The following is a 19,593-nucleotide window of genomic DNA, read 5'->3' as shown; positions in this document are numbered from 1 at the left end:
ACCTTGACTGCCATCACGGATCCTTTTACTAGAGTTTTGTAAAGTGTATCTGCTCTCAAGGGAATGTGAAGATTTTCTGTCGTGCTATCAGAGTTTTGCTCTTGAGGTCTACCTGGCTCTTGTAAACAAATGACCTAACGTTTTTTCGACGTGAAAAAGTGCATTTGAAAAATGTTAAAAATTTGCATTTTATAAATGGTATAGGATAAAAATGACGACAACATATACATACATACATATATACATACACATACACACATATATACATATATATATATATATATATGTGTATGTGTGTGTGTGTGTGTCATATTTATCTATACACCATACATGATCTTGTTCCTTTTTATATCTGGAAATTGGTGACCTCTAACATAAGCCTGAGAAACTTAAGAGAGGGAAAGAGAGAGAGAGAGAGAGAAAGGGGGGTGGCAATGAAAAAAACAAACAAACTAAGATTCCTTTAATTTGCTGAGCCTATCCGAGTCAAGCATGTCTTCCTACTCAAACACGCCCACACACACTTTGCCGCCTACGCATATGAACACGCACATATACATAGGCACTCTGTGACGCGCAAACACATCTCGGTTTGTGTGTGTGTGTGCGTATAGGGGCCCCCTGCTCAGAGTGGGTGTTGTCATTGCAGGGTAGGGCTGCTGACAGGGTACGCGTGGGTTTGCGGTTTTTAATGGTTAAGCTGACAGTTACTCAGAAAATCCTCTTTCTTCCTTCTTTGCCATGCAACTTCACGCTCACTTTCAGATTTAATTAATTGACTCTAGTTTTAACATGCAGAAGACGGTTCTGTCTAAAATGCTTTGGTAAACTTGTCTGAGAGAGTAAAACAGTAATGAAGTGATGTATTTCATCACCGGTAAAAACAAATTAAGGTTGTTCGCTATGAATCATGGAGAGCTTAAAGCTGCAACATTTAATTATTGGCATAGATAGATAGATATTTAAAATTAATTTAAAAGTTTAACCCTTGAATGCATACCTCGGACATCATTCAGTATCCTCCCCCTCATTAATTTAGACATCAACCTTCTTAGTATTCATCATTGTATTCATTATAAACTGTGTAACAATAAAAATAAAATAAAAACATGTCTGTTTTCTAATTAATTTTTTGTAAAAGATATACAGGGTTGCTAGTGGCCCGAGATGTAATAGTGTAAGTAGATTTTCTGTGCAACAATAATTGAATCTCTGATGATTATGCGATCTCATAAGTTTGATTTGCCTTTATTCTTCAAGGTGGCAATGTCTGATACACAATGATGACGTGATGTTTCACTTATAATTAACCCTTCGCCGGGAGTTTGATTGACAGGTGATCTAACCAATCATAGCGCAGAATCCGCGATTTTGTCTGACAAAGCATTCAGGGGAGTTATTAGTAGATTAACGTCGGTGGACTTGAACTTGAACAAAAATAGTGTGTACAGACGTCTTTCCGCGGTTGAAATGGCATTCCTTCTGATGTTCATTCATGTTTATTTGATGCTATAAATTAACTAGTAGGAAGAGATGATCGGTTCACCAGCTGCTTGAATTGAGGCGCTACAGCGATCTGTCACAACGCATTAAAGAGCAACAAAACAGTATTTATTGTTTAAATTTCTTTAAAAAAATTACAAAACTTTAAATCTGTGACTTTGTTTCATATCAAAAGTAACCTGCTCTATCTTGTCTGTCGATGCGTTGTCAGTGTCCTCTTTACTCCGCGAAGTATTTTTCACTGCGTGAGAACATGATATCGGACGTAGCAACAGTAACTAAAGAGGGCAGGTCTTTGCGAACGGTCAATTAAATAATCAGCACTGAAGATAGTCCAAAATGGACTGAAACTTTACTTTTTGTTTTTTCTTTCTTTTTTGTGTGTGCACAGTCACACTTTTGTTAGTGCAGATTAATATTTTGTTGTCACTTTCTGTGTAAATCTTCAGTAAAAATCTTGTTCAAAGGACCTTCAACTTTGCACTTGTTTGGTGTACGGATTCCTTTTTCCTGTTTTTCCTCATTGACTCATTGGATTTACGCACCCATTAAATTTTTTCATTTATAATTGGTGCAGAATTTTTTTCTTATATTTCACTCATAATTACCGAAGGCATAAAACAAAGGAATACACAAGTATCATCAGGAAAACTTGAAATGACTGCTGAGCAATTACTGTACACAATCAAATATTAGTGTCACTGTCACATGATGGTAGATCTGGTGAAGAAGCTATCAGTGATGGAAATTTTGATTTCGAAGACGTTAAAAACAATAGTTTTGAGAATATGGTTGAGATTGTGAATATGACCCAGATGCAGAATGTACAGGGGAAATGAGCTCTGATGACGACAGTGATGATAGTAAAAGCATCTGCTCATATTGAACCCTTCCAGTGTCCAAAAGGTAACAAAATATGTTAAATTTATTCTTTTGTAATTGTTATTAAAATATCAGTTTTATACTATTGCGGCAGTTAGAGATCCATCCATGTTAGATATAGATCCGGGTCGCTAAAGACCCGAATATGTAATAATGATTGGTGAAATGTTCATGCTTTTTAAGGTTGAAAAATATGTTTAGTGTAACTTAAGTTTTGTTAATTGGAGATCTTTGTATGTTATTTAACCAAACTTTATACAACACTATATATTTATAAAGATGTTGTCCCTTGAAATACCTTTACAGTTCACATTCAATAATACAATTCAAGTATACGTTGCATTTTTAGCATTGCCACAAGTGTTGCTTTAGCGGATGGAGCAGCAGTTTTAGCTAGTTAAAGTCAACTAGCTAACATAACACGTAACATATTCAACTAATAAGTTTAGCATCCAGGACCCGAACTATGCAGCTAAGACACAATCTGTTTGTTCAGTTTTGACAGGGTATGGGCCTAAGAACTGAGATATGACGTCCCTTAACTGGGATGAATTTGTTTGTACTGAACAAAACAAAATGTATAAACATAAGCAGTGACGTGTGTCAGATTACCATGGCGATGTCAGCGTTTATGCAGTGCGTGGATCCTGTATACCGTGGCTTTATTTGGCAGGATTAGGTGGCGTGCCGTTGGCGTGTTTTAAGATTGTGGATGCCACAAAATAACCCGAAGTGTGAAATGGATTACTGACTGGAGCTTTAACCACAGATTAGATGACAGCAATTTACAAGCAGACGCGCCAACATCAACACGCGCACTCATACAGACACACATAGTTTCCTGGTTATTAGCACCCTTATACAATGCAAGAACACCTCCACTGACCTTCAGTGCCCGATGACAACCAACTGGGGGAGATTGTGTGGGTGAGAGTGACAGACAGAGAGCGAGAGAGATCATGCTATCCTCTCTGAACTGTCAACGCCAAAACAATGCCCACCTATTTCATATATCACCCTATCGCTCACACTTAGTGCTATGGGGTTTGTTCAAATCACTAGTTTTAAACTAACTCATTCTACTAATTTGATGATTTTTCACCTGGCAAACAAAACAAGAAAGGAAAAATCCCATAGATTTTAATTGAAGGCGTGACCCAAGCCAGTATAGAAATATAAAAAACTGAGACAGATTAAATCCAGAAGAACTGTGGCAATGAACCAGGTGTGTTTGTGTGATTATCGATGTGCAGAGGGATCTCTGTTTGCAAAGTGGATGTGTTTCTCCTACCCAAGTTGGTGTTGATACTAATTATAAAACCAGAGGAGAGCGATTGCTAAAACATGCACGGATGTAGCCATTGAGTTTGGAGTAAACCACATGCTGAGTTAGTTCAAAGACAGCTGGGAAAAGCTACAATGTGTTCATCAACTTTGAGATGCTACTGTGACAGGATAAAGACTCATACACAGTTGTTCTTTTAAACAGTCTGTAGTGTCTCGTAAGTTCTTTGTTAATGTTAGCGGTTTTAGCATCTAATATGCTAACTGGCCATGTGCAGTAAATGCATTTGATTTAGTGTTGCTCTTGAACTGCTATGTACTTTATGTGATTTGTGAGTATTCAAGTAACATTGTTTGTAGTTTAAATTAGTTAAATATCCTTAAATGATGTCATTGCTGTGTGTGTAGTAACTCATTTATATTTCTCTGAATAGGTTATTAAGCTAAGCATCTGACTTAAGCTCTGAAAATAAGCAAATGAAGATAAAGTTGTTGCTGAAAGATTTTCAATAAATTACTTCGATGATGAAGAATCAGATGTTTTGAGTTATTCCATGCACCAAGTTGACTGAAGCCTTTTTCAAGTTTGGGAAGACATTGAGGCTGAGAATCCCTACATAACTTGACAGTGGTAGGTTTCTTTAAGGGTTTCTTCTTGGAGACGTTGGAACAGTTCTTCTGGATTTAGCATGTCTCGGTTTTTTTCTGTTTCTTCATGTAATCACAGACAAATTCGATGATGGTGAGATCAGATCTCCATGTGGAGCATACCGGCTGTTGTCAGACTCTGCGCATACAAAAATCTCACTGGATTATTATAACTAATGGCAAAAGGAAGGTTTGGAAATGTTAACTGATATTTCCTACTGACACACTACAGCAAAAGATAAAAAATAACTGGCTTAAAACCATTTTTTTTGGGTGAAAATACTAATGTGCCTAAAGGCAGGAACACACCAAGCCGATGGTCGGCCGTCGGGCAGTTTTTGTTCATCGGCCGACTAAGTTTTCTCAGTGTGTTACACACCGAGGCTCAAGTTGGTCCTCGTCTGCTTTTTGTCGGCGTCGGAGCTCGTCAGTCCATCGGGCCATCTGATCATTCAACTTTGGACACAGACGCTGCCGACGTGAGCCAAACCCGCAGTCTGCTTTCATTGCCATTAGTTTGTGGGCGTCAGCTCGGTGTGTTCCTGGGTGTGTCCCTGCCTTTAAAGGCAGGGACACACCCAGCCAACGCCGACAAACTAGTGGCAACGAAAGCAGACTGCGGGGTTGGCTCACGTCGGCAGCGTCTGGGTCCAAAGCTGCCCTGAAACACCAAACCGATGCTCGACAGCCGACGGCCAAGTAGCACGTCCGTTCTGCGCCTGCGTAAGATGAAAAGCCTTTCCGTACCAGCAGGTGCCAGTAGCTGAACAGCCGATCAGATGGCCTGACGGACCGACGAGCTCCGACACTGATTCAACGTGTCGAATCGGGCGAAAAAAAGCAGACGAGGACCAACTTCAGCCGACGGTGCGGAACACACTGAGAAAACTTAGTCGGCTGACGAACAAAAACTGCCCGACAGCCGACCATCGGCTTGGTGTGTTCCAGCCTTAACGTGCCTAGATGCGATTAACTGCTATTAATCATTATGACAGCACAAATTTTCTACTATGAAAACTAAACTGAAATGTTTGTGGAACATTTAGAATGTACAGTGTACATTAAAATGAAATGTTTGGAAAAGTTTTAAGGGATGTGTTAACAAATGTCAATGTTTCTTTAACGTTCTGAAAATATGTATTCGTTAAAACATTTTGAAACAGTTTTAATACATATAAAGTACATAAGACAAGTTACATTGCAGTACAGCATTTTAAATGAATTCCCATATCATACCTATGTCGCATATAAAACCTAAATAAAACGTTTTGGATACACTGAAAATACCTCTGGTACGTTTTCTTTAATGTTTTTCAAAACTTTCGTATAATGTTCCAATTTTTAATATTAAAACAATACGACTTAACTGCAACCATTGTGGAACATTTTGTTCAGATTTTGAAAAAACAATGTTTCTTCAATGTTCTGAGTACTAAGTTAAATAATAACATCTGCCATCACATACATAGGACAAAGATGATGGCAAAACTTTTTTTTTTTCTTTTTTCAAGAAATGTAAAAGGCTAGATTTATCTTATTGTCACCTCTAAAGACCCATCAAGATTAACGAAGTGAATTAATCACTTGGAAATCATCAGGACTACCTGCCACAGTTTTGACATTTCAAAGGTTTTATCTCGACATGAAAGCTTCCGCATGCGACGTGAATAATGTGACATTTCTTCATGAACAAAGAAACGAGAAAGGAACAATGGAAATTCTGAGATCTGACAAACAAAGGACTCATTAGACAAGAGCAACATAATTGAAGATAATAAACTCAATCACCCCTTTGAAATGCAGTAAACACATCAGGCGTGGTGATTATCATTTGGAGTCTTTGATGTTTGGCCCTTCAGCTTTGAAAAATGGGGCCCATGAGAAATAGCCCCGCCCACAACTCCACCCACCACACAGGAGGAAATCCTGACTCAACTCATCAGGCCGAAATAGAGAAAATAAGCCATAAATTCAACATGATTCAAAGCACAATGACTTGAAACAAACTGAAACCCTGGTAATCATCTCTGCAGAAACCTCTTCCTGAATTTGGTGTTGTCAGAACATCGACCACAATGGCAGCAACATGTACAAACCTCAAACTCACTTAAACAGGGTTTCATCTCAACAACCATAGTTTGACTAAAAAAAGTGTCTCCAACTAAATAATGATTCAAACAATATCTGCAGTCCAATCCTCAGAAGTTCCAGTTTACCTTTCACACACACCAATGAGCATGACTCACTTTTCTTGTATTTCATCTCAGTCTGCATAACAAATTCATAATTACTTATAAACCACCATCTGTTTATATGACATCTTCTGTGCCCTCCATCTATTCATTAGACATTAGTTGTTTTACTTGGCATATAACTTCTCTTTAGAGGTCAGAGGTCAGGATGACCATTCAGCGACCCCTCATAAGGACACGTTTGCCTACTTTTTAAACCATCCAAATGACTTCCCTAGTTTCCCAGTAATCCCTTTGCTTTGGCTGGATCTTCGCTTTCGGAATTTCAGAATAGGCGGTGGCTGCCCACACTCTGCTGCCGTGTGGGAACAGTGTTTAAGGGCCGCAGAAATTTTCACACAGAATGCCACACTATTCTCTGGATCAGCACAATCTCAGTTGGGGGTTAGAAACCAGAAGATATTTTTCAGAGAGAAATGGTGATTAAAATTAATTGTGAAACAAAGAAGTCCATAAAGGCAGCTTGCACTGCACCAACAGATGCCAGCCAATGCGGACAATCACCAGATTAAAGTCACTTCTCAGACATGCCACGACTGGACAAACGCAGATTCAACATGTTCATTTGGCGAAAACAAGCGGTGACCAACAGCAACAGACACTGGTGAACCGACAAAACCCGAAGAAGTGTCTGTTGCCGGCTGTTGGTGCAGAGTGAATTGGACTTAAGACACGGTTGAGGAAAAAAAAAAAAGAAAGACCTGTCAAAGTTTGACGGATCCTACTCGGATTGACGTAAAAAGTATGGTGGCAGCACTATGGTACAAAATGAAATTAATTTGACAAGTTTTGCTCAATTGACAGTTTTATCTTCAATGCGTTTAAATGTATTCAAATCTACAAAATTTAATTTATAAAAATGATTAAATTTAGTGAAATGTTTGCAAACATTTTGGTGATAATTTACCACAAAAGGGTTTATGTGGTGGTCCAAAGCAAAAAACAAGACTTAACTGAACTAAACAAACAAACAAACAAACAAACAACAAACAAAAAAGCCAAAAAATAAAGCAAAAAACAAGACTTATCTGAACTAAAACAAAATAGCCAACATGAAACGAAGCAAAAAAACAAGACTTAATTGAACTAAAACAACAAACAAAAAAGCTAACATGAAACAAAGCAAAAAACAAGACTTAACTGAACTAAATGAACAAAAAAGGCAAAGCAACATGATACTAAACAAACCAAAACTACAAAAAAAAGCAAACCCAAACAAACCATAAAACTAAAAACAGCCAAGCCACACTAAAACGAAACATTCAGTAGGTAAAATCAGACAGAAAATCACTACTAAAGGCCCTTGGATAACGTTTTCTTCCCCTAAGTTATCTGTATGAGAAACTGAGTCAGGCAGTGCTTTCAGTATGTGAGTGAGGCAGCTGTCTACATTAATATACGTCAGAGACCAGCTATAGTCACCTGGAATCTCTTCACACTGCTTTCCCAGCTCTGCCTGACGTTTGCCTGCGATAATTATTATGCTAGTAGTTCCCACAGAGCTATTCATGTTCAAGCAGAACAAGAATTAAAAATTAACATTATTAAATGGACAGGCTATACCATTCTGTTTTGTCAGAACCAAACAACAGCCGTATGATGAAATCCAGCAAAATACTGCACTAGACAAACAAACAAAACTAAACCAACATGAAATAAAATGATAACTAAATGAAAATAAAACAAAAAGGGGAAAAAAAACAAACAAACCAAAAAAACAAAATTATACAAAATGTAACTGAACTGAACAAAGAAGCAGAACAAAAATGAACCAGAACTAAAAAAAACAACACTAAAACTTAACTGAACTAAGCAGAAAGGACAAACCAAAAAACAAAAAAAAAAAACAAAAACTAAAAACAATAACAAAAAAAGCAGCAAATGTAACTGATCCCTGGAACTTCAGATTAGCAAACAAGCATTTTGTTGTCACATATCTTTATCTCTTTCAAACATTCTGATATCATAAATTGCATTGAACTGATTTCCGACACATGGCAAAGCATTGTTGCAGGGCATATTGCATTAGTGACAGTTAATCCCACCGGAGATGAAATCTGTGCTGTGAGTGGGTGTGTGCTACAAATAAGGTGTTTGATTACACCGAAAGAAATGAATTCTGGGAATAAAAAAGTCTATTCCTTGTACATGGTGAGCAAACATTTTAGCAGGTAATTCAAGTCTATCTTATTACCAAGAAGCCACCTATATGTATGTATATAATAAAGCAAAGCATTATGGTCTGGTTCACAGGAGATTTCTGCCATCCAATGTATGAAAGAATATGATCTAATGCTGGTGTCTTTAATGATGAGAAAGAGGTGCTCGCCGACACGTGCTAAAATAAAAACACAATTAAATCCCCTTGCAAAAATTTCTCCAACTCTTTTACACCTACATTACAAGTCACAGGTGAAAGTGTGAACGCAAATGTCCCTGTTATTCACAACAATGCAATGACGTAGTAATGACACAAGTAAGTGTAAGTAATGACATTTCACCTATTTAAGTTAATTTATATTCATAGTTCATAATTTGTTTCACAAGGAAGATATACACAATTATTATAGGCCTCATAAAGCTCAATTGTGTATGGGCAGAATGCCCAGGCACTGCTGCCCTCTACAGGTCAAAGAAAGTAAAAACAGGCACACATTACAGTTTAAAACCTGCCAGGCTTTATTTAAAGCTTGTGCAAAACACCTGTAAATAAGTTAAAAATCATACAAAGACCACTTATACAGTAAAGTACATTCATCTTTCTTGTATTTCCCCAAGTAGTTCATGAAAAACTCTTCACAAAGAAAACAAAATGAAGTGATTGTGATAAAATACCCGCGGGTTACCGAGTCAGTTTGTGCCATCAGCTGTTTGGTTGTAATACAGACTGTGGTGGGAATTCCAGCTGTGCAGTGGCCCCTGGGGGGCCAGGGTCCTTCTGGGACTGGAGGCTGCTGGGAAAGCTTTCCTGCTGCAAGGCATCGCTAAACACTGGAGGTGATTGGTCGTCTTCTCTGGAGTCTGAGGGAACCTCAGGTGTGTCCTAGTTAGAGAAATAGTCAGTTTAATGCATTAAATGAAGTTAATTCATATGTGATGACACAAAATAAAATTTCTGCCGGAAAAAAAAACCCATGCATAATATTTTAAAACAAAAGTGCATCTTTGCAGAGTTTTGTTACACAGGATGTAAAATAGCATGTGATTATTTTATTTGAGAGTAGGCTGATTTTACATTGTTCAGATGCTGATTAATTCAGGTAACTAAACTTTTTTTGTGAATTATGAAAGCTTGTGTAAATAATTGGTAGATGAAATCCATCTTATACTTTTGTGTTGTTTATTTGCACGTGTTATTTTGCATTATATATATATATATAAATGTATATTTTCAAACTCATAAATAAATAAATAAATAAATTATATATATATAAAAAATATACAGTTTATCATTTAACTAAATTTATGTATTCTCACCTTTCTGCCAATGCCAAAGAATGCATTAAAAAAAGTGAGAGAAAACACTCAACATAAAACTTACTATTTTGAAAACATTTAGATCCATATTCATATTATTCATTTTCATCATTATCCTACTATTTTCCCATGATCCTCTATGCTACCTGAAGGGGCAGGACCTCAACAGGGGGGTGTGTCTTTTCCGTGACGACCATCTCTCTGACTTGGTAAAACAGGAGAACGACTGTAACCCACGGCGATCCGGAGGGAACCCAAGCAGGCTTGTTCAGATCCTCCTGCTCTTCCTGGTGCCTCGTTTTCCGAGCTGGAAGTTTGGGCTCGGGTCGAGCTGGTGCCGCCAGGTCTGTTGTGTTCTGAACCAGGTCGATGGTCGCAATGGGAACAGGACTGAACGGGATAGGAATGTTCTCTGCCAGCATCTTGTCCTCTGTGGGGTAAAAAATAAACAATTTAAAAAAAAAAACTAAAAAAAACATTAAAACATTTTATTAACAATAATTACGTTGGAGCTGTAAAGCTTCTTGTAATTTATAGAACCTATTAGTAGGCTAAAAACAGTTAGAGGCTAGTAACAAAAACTATTTGTTAGTTTTAAATTCTGCCACTTGGTTTACATTCAAAATAAATTTTTTGCAAAAAACAAAAACAAAACAAAGAATGTTGAACAAAAGAATCAAAAAATTATTTAATATCATTTGAAACTTAAGTAAACTTAAATGGCCTTCCTGGAGAAGACGTTGTAGGGGCTGTTTACATGACACAGTTTTGAACTGAAAACGCTAAACGTTTTATGCATTTTGGCCATTAATTTACATAACAAAAAATGAAAAACTTTGTAAAACGATTTTGTAATCGTTTTTGAAATTTTTGTAAAATTACACCATTATCGTCTCCGTGTAAACCACAAAAACCTGAATTTGTGAAAATGGTGAAGTCATGCATATGTGTATTACGTGTTCAGTCTATAGGCGCGTAGGGTTTCTTTATAAAGTGACATCGCCAACTACTGGCCTGACAGCATAATACAGAGTTTTTAGTCCGTTTGAATGGGGATCGTTTTTGACAATGTTGTCGTCTGCACGTAAAAAAAAACGCAAAGAGAAAACTTTTAATTATCTAAGCTCAAATTACACAATACAATGTCACATAAAACAATTTTTACTATTTCAAAAAGATACTTTATTATTACAGTTTTTGCCAGAATTAAGAAAAAAGTGCTTTTGTTATACTAATGAGAATGTGTATTTTCAATTACCAGACAAAATGTAGGTAAGATACTTAGGTATAGTTAGTTACTCCCCAACAAATGTCGAAAAGTGTGATTTACCTATTTTCGTTGTTCTGCAGCTATTACTTTACAACAATGAATGAGATTTTGTTTCTCACCTTTTTTCTCATTCTGGCCAGTGATGCACATAATTAATGAAAAGAGCAGCAAAATTACAAGTGAGGTCATTCCTATTCCTCTGAACGTTTCGGCAGCACCTGAAAAACAAGACAACCCCATTTATACACACACACGCCAGTATTCGCAATGTCATAAAATTACAAAAACATTCATCAATGTTCATACCAAAGTAGTTGACAAATATCCCGCCGACCATTGCTCCGCAGCCCCTGCCCAGGCCGAGGTGGAGACCCTGCAGGATGCCCTGAGCTGACGTTCGAAGCGGCGAAGGTACAGCCGCGCTCAAATATGAGATACACGCCGCCCAAACTGATGCGTGTGTTATTCCTGTGCAAGTAAACAACGAGTTAACATCAAATCATACAACATTATATAATGCTTAAAGGGTTAGTTCATCCAAAAATGAAAACTGTTCTGCTAGACTTGCGTACGGCTGTTAACAGAGGCCAGTGATTATAGTCTATAGATTTATAAATATGGATTTTTTCTTACAAAAATGCATCGTTTCACTTCAGAAGGCTTTTATTAATCCCCTGGAGCCATATGGGTTACTTTTATGATGGATGGATGTGCTTTTTTGGGCTTCAGAATCTCGGGTACTATTAACTCCCATTTATAAAGCTTGGAAGAGCCAGGATATTTTTAATGTAATTCCGATTGTGTACGGCTGAAAAAAGATAGTCATATTCACCTAGGATGGTTTGAGGGTGAGCAAATTATGGGATAATTTTCATTTTTAGGTGAACTAACCTCACCAAAAAAAAAAATGAGAGAAAATGGCCTTTAAAGATTTGTACAGTAATTGAAATCTACAGACACAAATAGATAAAAGGCAATAAAATAAACACTTAAATGTGTATTTTGGGTGTTTACTTTCCACTAGTCTGAAACAATATATTATTAAAAGACAAAGAGCTCAAAATCTCAAAATTTAAAAAAAAAAAAAAAAAAAAAAAGTGTTTTTGACTTAGTTAATAAAAGTTCATTGTGTACCTACATGCTTAAATTTATGTGCTAACACACAAATCTGTCTCATGAAAAAACTTGTGTCATAACCTCAGAATACAAAGACAGAGAAGGCAGCTAATAAATCTTTAAGAGTACTGACATTTCTTTGAACATACAAAACTATGTCTGTGTTGAATGTAAACAGACTTGATCCAGGTCTTCATTCCTATGTATTCACCCAGTAATTGCCTTCGTCTTGATTGTTTTGCCACAGGAAAGGGTGGTGAAACTGTCAATGTCAAATTGGCTTGATTTCTTCCCCTGAAATGAACGCTGGGCCTTCTTTGTTCTGCACACCTCTTTACATTTATGACTGAATTTGATGGTTTAAAACATAATGTGTACACACAGAACACATTTACACATTTTTATGAATGTAGTATTTGCTTTTTCCCAGGATTGAGAGCTTGATGACTGGCTGTTCATACCTTGTAGCACTTCCATGGGCAGCACAGTCCAGGCATTCTCCAGATATGAGATATAGAGGTAGCGTGCCGTGTTGCAGGCCAGGCCGATGTACAAAACTCTGACAAAGAAAGACAATACACAATTATTAAAAATACATGCATGAATCTTACAAAACATGTCAGGCTCATATTTCACCCCTCCAAAAAAAAAAAAAAAAAAATCCATAGGAAAAAAAGAAGATATTTTAATTAAAGAAGATAAAGTCTATTTTTACTTAATTAAGTGTACCCCATGAAAATAGGACAGTTGAATTGTAGCATATATGTAAACTATTATTATTAATAAATAAATCAAATATACAAGGATAAATAAATATATTAATAATAATTGCATTTTATAGTTGCAATACAAAACACTTTGATGGTCAAACAACCAAGTTTTATTTTTGTCTATGCAAATGATGACTCATTATCCTAACTTCCTCTGTGCAGGAATCTGGTTTAGATTTAACTGCATAGTCATATCACAAAAATCTTTACAGTCTGTGCAGGTCATATTTTAAAGAAGAGTCTATAAAATATACAAATGTAGAACAGGAAATTCCTTAGATCTTTAAATGCCTCTTACAAGAAGTTGAACTGGTCAAAGGTGAGATTATTTATGAATTTATATTGATCTGTCAATCATTCAGGCAAATGGTTGGTTTTCTCTATAACTTAAATAGTTATAGAGAAATGGTTAAACACCAAAAGAGCATGAATGTTCCCTCTTTGAAAGGAGCCATAAAGTAGACACTGTAGCTGCTGTGCAATGCATTCTGGACTTGGGCCACCATTGACAGAAAAAGGCTTTGTGTTCTTGAACCAAACAATGCCTCACTGATCCCAGTGCAGACCTACAGAGTTGCAAGACAGCACCACGCACAAAGGCTCACTGATTCAAGGTCAGGATCACATGAGCTTGAGTCACAAGGTGCAGTGAGAGTGTTCGGGTTACCTGGACAAGTCTCTGCTGTGACTGGACTTAACTACTACTGTATGATGGTTTAATTCAGAAGCAGAAACAGTGGTAGATGTGTGAAGTCAAATGAGCGGCCCCGTTTTGAACACTAGTGAGCTGCCTTGCGGCCTACGTAAGTAGAAACCTTCCAAAGTATTTTCCTAACTGAAAGGGAACCTCATAAGTAAAGGTGCGTCCCAATTTGCATACTTGTGCACTATTTTATGCTATTTTGTAGTATAAAGAGTGTGTTCACACTGAAAATTCCAAAAGAAAATGTGCATTTCAAATACCCAGATTAACTGAAAAAAGTGTGGAATGTTGGACACTTCATGCACTCACTCTGTCATAGTGGAGGGGGAGGGGCTAACAGACTGTTGTTAAAAGACAAAATAACCCTTTAAAATTCATACATGGATGAGTATAAAGCACATAGTATAAGTGCATCATTTGGGACACAACTTAAAGGGATAGTACACCCAAAAATGAAAAATTTTGTCATCCTTTACTCACCCTCAAGCTGTTCCAAACCTGTACAACTTTCTTAGATCTCCTGTACACAGAGAAAGATATTTGGAAGAATGTCAGTAACCAAACAGATCTCGCCCCCCATTGACTACGACAGTATTTTTTTCCTACTATGGTAGTCAATGGGGGGCAAGATCTGTTTGGTTACAAATATCTTCCTTTCCAAATATCTTCCTTTGTGTACAGCAGAACAAAGAAATTTACACAGGTTTGGAACAGCTTGAGGGCGAGTAAATGATGACAAAATTTTCATTTTTGGGTGAACTATCCTTTTAAACCGTTCAAAAACCTAAAAGATTTCAAAAGAATTTGATGTTAGCATGTTAACAACCTGATACACCAACATGATCAACAACAACAAAAATATGTATGTTTATTTATTACCTCGGGGTGGGCTCTTTTGATTTGGGCCAGTGAGTAACCACCTAGCAACTACAAAAAACACCCTAGCAACCCTGCTAATATAGTCACAAGGGATTCTGGGATTACTTTATCCTTGAAAGACACTGGCAATGCTACCTTAGATATTGTTGAAAACGAAGAATTTTGTAAGGCAACTTGATTTTGGTGCTTCATTTTTTACACATTTGCACCTGTAATGTCTTAAAATGGCATCTAGGTTATAAACAACAAATGGATAGACCTTTGTACTGTACCTTATGGAAAGTGTATTACCTTAAGAGATATTTAACATCAATTGAAGAACTGAACAAAACTGAAATATAGCTGAACTGAATTGAATCCAGATTCAAAAGTGAACTGGTCATTCTAATTCTAAGCTGAGAAGGAATCACAGGAACCTCACCTGATGTGTCCCACCAGTTCAATGAATTTATGGCTGGTGAAATAGGCAGCGAGCTCCGACACGTGACTCAGGACAGAGCAAACCCCAAACAGTGTTGTGGTTCCTGTCAGGTCCTGTAAATGCCAGTAAAGGAAAGTGAAAACAAACCCATAGCCGAAGCCCATGAACCAGGCCACGAACAACACAGTGCCGTACTGTACGCCGCACAGCAGTCGCATCAAGTCCCAGTATTGGAACTCCTCGCCTTGGACAACTGTTTGGGTCTCAGCGTTATCCATTCCAGGGGAACCTCTAGGTTGGGCATTTTGCTGCTGGTTGCCAACCTCGTTTTCTTCACTGTTGTTTTGGTGCTGAACATTGAACTTAAACTGAGTAGCAACGATCAGAGCGACTCCCATTAATACTCCGAACACAATGAAGGCAATATGGTAGTTCTTGTAATTTTCCATGATGCATTCGCCAATGACAAGGTTGGTGCTAGTGTGGTCGATCCAGATGCCGACGCAGAGCATGGCGACACCCCAGCCTAGAGATCCCCACATTCGCTGGAGACCGTAGCGGTCGCGGTGCAGGCCCAAGTACTGCAGAGTCACCTACAACAATCCAAATTGTCATGCACCTATTATAGACACAACAAATACACCTTTTCCAATAAAATGGTGTTGGAGCTGGTGCTGGAGGATCTAGGAACCTCTCTCAGTACCAGGTTTCCAATGATTTAAGAACTGAACAGCAATGTAATTCCTACATTCCCAGAGTACTATATTCCCCAGATTTATATGGCACATAATGAACGTTCAAATGTTCTAACAGTTAACTCTTATGTTCCGATGTTACCCTTATCTTAACCCTAACAAAATTCCCTGGGAATATAGATATGCTTCCAATGTAACTAGCCATGATGCTACATAACCTTCCTAAAAAATAAACATGTTTTGTTGTTACTCTGCAAACTTTACTAGATCCCACCCCACGTCCATGGCTTTTCAAGCCCAGAAGCACCTTTTCAGAAGTGGTTCCAGATCGGGAAGGTGCTCAAGCACCAACACCCTTATAGTGGAAAAGGGATTGTAGTTTGATTTTATATCTAATGTTTAAATACAGTGGAAGTTCATGGTCCTACAAGGACTACAAAATGGACTCTACCAACTGATATGCCTTAATATTGAGTTTATTTTGAGGAGAAAGAGTTACGTACCGTATCTACGATTGTAATAGCTGGAGCACTGAAAAACTCGCCAATGATGATGACGAGCAGAATCAGCAGGAAAATGGCGTGAACCTGGTCCATGTTATATTCAGGAGGTGGCAGTTTTGGTTTCAATGTGGTACTTTGAGTAGTGCTGCTGGACGCTGTGTTTGTACTGTTGGGGGTTGATGTTGAGATGGATGTACTTTGCTCGGGCAGTGTGGTCGTGGTTTGGACAGATTCTGTCGTGTTCGCTGGTTCATCAGATGTCACAGTTAAACCCATGTTAGAATCCCGTTTGAACCGGTGTTCAGAGCTGTAGTCTGAAGACTGAACAGACAAGAGGATGGTTCGCCAAGGGTAGTGTCCAATCAGATCCCTGCGCCGTCTCATCCATTTTGTTGTCAGGATAGAAGTGGTATTGAGGTAGAATGTCTCATTAGATGTGGTAGGATGGACAGTTGCTACCATAGCTGTGGTCGTTGGGAGGTTCTCTTTACACTTCATGTCCGCTGGTTGCACAAAGGCAATCCCAGAATTGAAGAAGAGCCAACATAACACTGAGAACAATAAGACTGCTTTACCTTTCCTGAAGCGATCTGCAACAATGCCCCAAAAAGGTGCACTACAGAACTCAATGAAATATCTGATTCCCACTAAGAGACCACTTTGGGTGGGACTCATCCCTAGCTGCTTGTAGTACAGAGCAAGAAGTGGATGAAGGGAACCATATGCAGCATAGAAGAATAAATAAAAGACTTTTGACACAAGGAGGTAGCGGTTGACCCGTAGGAACAATCGTTCACAGCAGCCCATGTCGTGTTGAGGGGATGGAGTTGGTGCCGTATCGCTTGGTACATTGTTTTCAGATGGCTGGGATGGTTGATCTGATTGAATCTCAAGCGATAGACGGTCAAAGCGCTCAAGGTGTCTCCTTTTCAGCTCCTCTTCATCATCAGTTAAGATGGCTACGCGGTCGTCTGCCATCTTTGCTGGGGTGCTTTGATGTTTCTAGAGTTGGGTTAAAAATCATATTAACATATAAATGTCTAAAATGCATTACAAATTACATTTAAATTTAATATGAGACACTGTTTGTAAATAGGATACTCACAAAATATTTTGATGAAAACGTAACGCAAGTAAATAGAGTCAGTTTTGATTCAATGTTGACTTTAAAGTAGGGCCGGACGATTAATCGAAAAGTAATCGAAACCGAAATTCAGAACCTCTAACCGATGTAATTTTGTAAGGAAATGTTACGAACCACAGATAAAATAACTACTGAAAGTGGGCTGTTATGTCAGAGCACTCTTTCAATAGGAAAAAATATCCCACCTTTAATAATCGAGCATATTTACAGTAAAAACATTGTATGTGAACTATGAGGGCAAAAAACAAACAAACAAACAAACAAAAAACCCCAGAAACAAAATAATCGTTCATTAATCGTAATCAAGGTAAAATATTCAATTAATCGAGGTTTTGATTTTAGGTCATAATCGTCCAGCCATACTTTAAAGTCACCTAAAACCAAATTACAATATATATATATTTTTTTTTTACAGAATATTGCAGTACAAATTAAAAATGATTTATCTGTGCACATCTTTATTATTATTTTTTTTAAAGATTATGAGGGCACATGGATTTAATCAAAATATCTTCCCCTCCCTCTTGCAGCGACATCTCCATCCTATGTTGTTTGAGAAACTGTTTCACTCGGTTATACATCACAATAGGGAAGAAGAGACTATCGCAACTTCCATTTCATGCCAACTTTAAAAGACTGAGAATAATGTTAAACAAATAAAAAAGATACAGATCTTTACAGAGCATTGACAGATTTTAGAAGAAGCGAACCAATCTTAAAACTTACTATCAGAACACTAATTATGGCAGGAAAGACTTTTTTTTGCAAGACTATGTTCAGTATTTACTAACATTGTGCTGCAGTACAAGTATACTATACAGTATGCAAATGTTCAGTATGAATACCCAGATTACTACTATATTCGCTATATACTATATTTATAAATAATGTGATAAGGTCATGTGACAATGTAGCATACTACTATATTATGAAATTATAGGTGCATACAAGGCAGGGTTCACATATCAAAATAGAAGCATTTATACAGTGTACACTGTGCCGTATTCACTAAGTGGTAAACAAGTATTATATTCCAAATATAACGTATATAAACATTGATCGTCATGTATATGGCTAAATGACGTAATGGAGGTTTATGGCGCGCCTGTCTCAAATTGTCCCACTTTTACGGAAGTATTAGCGCTTCCTATACTGAGATGTCATTTAATAAAGGATAAACCGTGTTCGCCAAAGTCTTTCAACTATTTCAAGAAAACTCTTTGTACTGTTTCTTATGAGAACCTAAATGACTAAAACGGGTCACAAAAACTCTCTTATATTCAAGAATTGCAGGAAATTGATAAGAAAAGTCCATCAAGCTCCAATGTTGTGTATTTAATTACATAAAAGTTCGCATGTCATAAGAAAACAGTCTGTGCATTTACCTGTAAGTTAGTCTCGGTACTTTCAGGTGAGTTGGCTACTTTGGAACAGACGAGCTTCGATGATTACGTTGATTTTCTTCCATTTCCATCGATTTTGTTTTGTTTAATGGACCATGTTTTGGTATTCTAGCTTCTCTATCAGTCCAAATAGGCAATTTCTCCCTTATTTAATGTCCTGTCAAGACATTTTTGTTGGTTGGTGGCGAGAATCCAGCGTTCACCTGAGCACAAACCGACTTGGGGCGTACCTCATGAATATTAATTAAGTGCTGACGTTGCTAGCCCGGTTTCTTCTGGAGAAGGCAAGGCTTCTGAAAAAATATTGTAAAATATTTTAAAACAGCTTATTTCTTCTTCTTTTCCCCCCAAAGCAAAAGAGATGCACTTTAAAGTCTTAAATGACACATATCCTTCCAATAAATTTCTAAATTTAAAATTTAATTTTGAAAATGTGCCTTGTCATTTTTGTAGTTATCTCTCTGAAGATACAACATATTTTTATTTATTTATTTTTTTTTTTTTATGTCATTTGTCTAGTTCCTTATGGAGAACATTACAAGACTGGCTGATAGAAAAAGACATGGTCGCTGATGGTTTTACTTTCACATTACAAAATATAATGTAGCCTAAGGGATAAACAAAGATTGCGGTGTTTTGTTTG

General features: G+C 37.4%; 1 protein-coding gene across 1 annotated transcript; it reads right to left on the bottom strand.

Moving 5' to 3' along the window:
- Positions 1–9,224: 9,224 nt before the first annotated feature.
- On the bottom strand, positions 9,225–19,199 carry mfsd6a (major facilitator superfamily domain containing 6a). Its single transcript, XM_051910525.1, has 8 exons — positions 18,933–19,199; positions 16,404–17,405; positions 15,206–15,798; positions 12,894–12,991; positions 11,623–11,784; positions 11,436–11,534; positions 10,193–10,476; positions 9,225–9,612 (listed from the first exon to the last, which is right to left on the bottom strand). The coding sequence occupies exons 2-8, from the start codon at positions 17,379–17,381 to the stop codon at positions 9,433–9,435; spliced, it is 2,394 nt and encodes a 797-aa protein (XP_051766485.1). The 5' UTR covers positions 17,382–17,405; positions 18,933–19,199; the 3' UTR covers positions 9,225–9,432.
- Positions 19,200–19,593: the final 394 nt, after the last annotated feature.

Source organism: Ctenopharyngodon idella, chromosome 10 (assembly GCF_019924925.1).
Source record: "Ctenopharyngodon idella isolate HZGC_01 chromosome 10, HZGC01, whole genome shotgun sequence".
Classification (NCBI taxonomy): domain Eukaryota; kingdom Metazoa; phylum Chordata; class Actinopteri; order Cypriniformes; family Xenocyprididae; genus Ctenopharyngodon; species Ctenopharyngodon idella.
The sequence above is the reverse complement of the archived record's forward strand: the minus strand, read 5'-3'. Positions and strand labels throughout refer to the sequence as shown.